This window comes from Cottoperca gobio, chromosome 6, assembly GCF_900634415.1.
Source record: "Cottoperca gobio chromosome 6, fCotGob3.1, whole genome shotgun sequence".
NCBI lineage: Eukaryota > Metazoa > Chordata > Actinopteri > Perciformes > Bovichtidae > Cottoperca > Cottoperca gobio.
Window position 1 is genome coordinate 19,838,597 of NC_041360.1, and position 3,280 is coordinate 19,841,876.

General features: G+C 41.6%; 1 protein-coding gene across 1 annotated transcript in view; it reads right to left on the minus strand.

Moving 5' to 3' along the window:
• The window catches only part of camk1db (calcium/calmodulin-dependent protein kinase 1Db), a 21,197-nt gene continuing 17,917 nt past the window's right edge, over positions 1 to 3,280 (minus strand). The window contains exons 9-11 of the mRNA XM_029434057.1: positions 2,901 to 2,988; positions 2,614 to 2,770; positions 1 to 1,945 (exon numbers count right to left, since the gene is read on the minus strand). Coding sequence (XP_029289917.1) covers positions 1,794 to 1,945; positions 2,614 to 2,770; positions 2,901 to 2,988 — 397 coding nt within the window. The 3' untranslated portion in view covers positions 1 to 1,793. The remainder of the gene's footprint in view (positions 1,946 to 2,613; positions 2,771 to 2,900; positions 2,989 to 3,280) is intronic.

Sequence of the window (3,280 nt, forward strand, 5' to 3'; positions counted from 1 at the left end):
ATTTCTTTAACAATATGTAATACATGCAAACTGAGGGGCTTTCAATGCTTCATATTTGTTGCTTTCTGTTGATGTTTTTTTTTTTTTTTGGAGAACAAATATAGGGAAGACAAAAATAAACACTCAAGACCAAAGCTAACTGTTGTTGTTGAGATTTGTATTTACAGTAAGTAGATGTCAAAATTCACCACAACATTTTTTTAGATAAGTCAACATGGCAAAGCCCTTGATATTGGGCATATTTTGGTGGAGTGTTATTTTTATCATTCATGTTGAGTGATTTAAAATGAAAGAAAAATAAAATAAAAAAAGGGACCACAGAGAAAATACAAAGACAGATCCTCTTCTCTGTGTGAAAGTCTCGAGAGAGCGAGCGGGAGGAAGGAAGGAGAAAGAGTCTTTCTGCTAAATTCAACAGGCTGGTATGAAAGCACAGTGATTAAACAGAGTGAGGGAGCTGTTCTCAGACCAGCCACCTCATGAGCGGAAGCAGGTAGCACGATATCACACCCACTGAACTGTACACTACTGATTAGACGATTCTGCAATGGGAGCGATCGAGATACGTTTGCATTCATTTGTCATTTTACATTTTTAACGACGACATGAATGCGCACTTCACTGATAAACACTTTCTTTAAATCCAAATATAATTCAAGTTTTTTTTTAAAGGGAAAATCAATCCATTCAATACAAGTTACATTACACTCATACTGTCAATAATGATGGATTTAAAAAGAAATAAAAAGCATCTGTGAAACTCTCCCAATGGCACATTAGAATAATATGCAGTATTTGGAGGTTTTACTCTTCACCATCATCCTCATCAGCAGTGAGAAGAGGGGTTTGGTTGGCTTCATGTTGCAGCACATCCCTGAGAACTGGTCACACAGCAACAACACGTGGTTGCCCTCCTGTGGTCAAGGAGGACTTCACAGTCACGTCAAAACAAATATTCATCAAATAAAACAGAAATTACAAAGTAACAACTATTAGATACTGTAGCTTTATCATTCAATTCAATAGCTTTTCAGTCCAGTCTAATAACACCTTTACACATTCCTTACAAAAGTCATAATATGTTGTAAGAAAATAAATAATCCAATACATGAGTGCAATGCACCGGCCCTCCCAACGATCACAGCCGTGATTGAAGCACGCTGTCCTGCTCATATTTCCTGTCCTCACACTTTAAAGCAAAGAGATAACACATACTGTCACACTGTCTGGAGCCATTGTAGCGAATACCACAGCAAATTAACAAAAGCTGTCAAAACGACAAGAAAAAGTTCAGAGTGCAGATGATGTCACAATTATTTACCACGGCTTGAAGCTTATATTTCACTTGCATAACATGACTCAACTCAACATTTCCAGGCAGGATATTTACACAAGGCATACAGAGGAGCGGCCTTCTCTCAAGACGCTCACAGTCAAAACTGATAGCAGCTTCATTAAAGAGTTTCCTTTAGTGTGGCACTTCCCAGCTGCTTGTTCATCTGCCAGACGACCATGAGCCAGGCTGAACGTTAGCTTCCACAATAAATACTTCTGGTGAGCATCTCTGTACTTCCAGGTCTGTATGACGGTGGGAAGGGAAGCAGCAGCGATGTCGCGCTGAGCCATGGTAAATGGAGCTGAGCCAACGCTCCTCAAATTCCTCCCGTGGGTTGGCAGAAACAGATGGGAGGTTGCGGGATGAGCAAACTGGGCGAGGACGTTGAGGTCTGGGAAGGTTGTGTCCCGTCTCAAAGCTCTGTGGTCTCCCAGCTCACCTCCCGCGGAACCTGGCGTCATTTAGTCCCAGTGTGGATGACCGTAACGGTGGAGGGTCGTGGCCGCGATGGCTCGGCCACCACAGATGGTTCCTCTCGTACAGGAGAGGGGGCATCAGAGTCCTGATTGTACACTTTAACAGCAGAGGGCAAAGGGGCTATGGGAGGACCTGTGGGAGAAAGAATATAGTATTTAATTAAACTTCAGGATGAGTCTGGAAATGTTCTATGTTTTGATTATTGTCAACATATCCCATTAAAAGACCAAACGCACCAATGTGTGAAGGCGCCAGAATGCTTCTTTAGAAGAGCTTGTTGAATAATTTCAGAAACACACGCCCCCACACCTTTCTGACGTCATTGGCCAGCTGTGCGGAGGTTAGAAAGGAGCCAGGGTTTGTAACTTTTCCCTCAGTGCTTTCTCTCTTTTTTTACTTGTTGCTCAACTCTTTTTACTTTTTTTTTATATCTTCCAGGGGGAGAACGTACGCCGTTAACCCCATATTTAAACAAAGAAGCGTCTCCCCCTCTCTATAAAACCCTCATTATTATTATTATTGTTACAAGATGGAACCAGAAACTGTTTTGCTTTTTTTGTTTGAGGATTTAAATGATTGATAAAGTAAAATATCTTCTCTTCTCATGAATAAATCCGATGTCAAATTAAATGGCACCAGAAACGTAGAGACCACATGTCAAATCAGTCTCGTCTGTTTAATTGGAAATAACACCTCAAGAGCTTTTTAAACCGCTTCGAATCATATCAATGAAGAGGGCAGCTGAGTGTCCGAAACTCAGACACGTTTGTGTCTAGATCGACATCTGAAGTGTCACTCACAGTCCTTCAGGGAGGGAGGGTCGCAGTCCACAGACTGGCTCTTGGCTGGAGCACGACTCTGAGGGTTGGAGTTGGCGTTGTGAATGCTGCTGCCAAAGCTGGTGCCCAGCTGCAGGCGCCTCATGTGGCGGATCACAGCCGTCGCATTAAAAGCTTGCTGTGAAGAGATGGTGTAAACAGACACATGTAAGACCAAGTGCAGACAAACCACTGTGTGTTTTATTGCTATTTAAAAAGATAGAGAATATTGTGTTTTTAGTCATATCTGATAAGTCTCGTGTGCTCACCCTCCATTTGCTTTTGGCAAAGTTCTTCCGCATCTGTCGACTGACTGATTCATGTATGTTCTTGCAGAGAGCAGTGTCTCCGGCAATCCTGAAAATGTAAGTCATGTCCTTTTAGGTCAGGTGAATATTTCATTTGAATTAACCTTTATTTAACCAGGTTTGTCCCATTGAGATCCAAGATCTCGTTCACAAGGGAGACCTGGCCCAGAATAGCAGCAACACAGACTTTCAACAATTAACATAAAAGATAGATTTGGAGTAATATTAAAAAATGATCAGATAAAACATTTGCACACTGACAGCCTGGACTCAATTCATTTCACTACAGCTTTAAACGTATTCAGTGTTGGCATGTTTTGGAGCTTAAGATCTGTAGATTG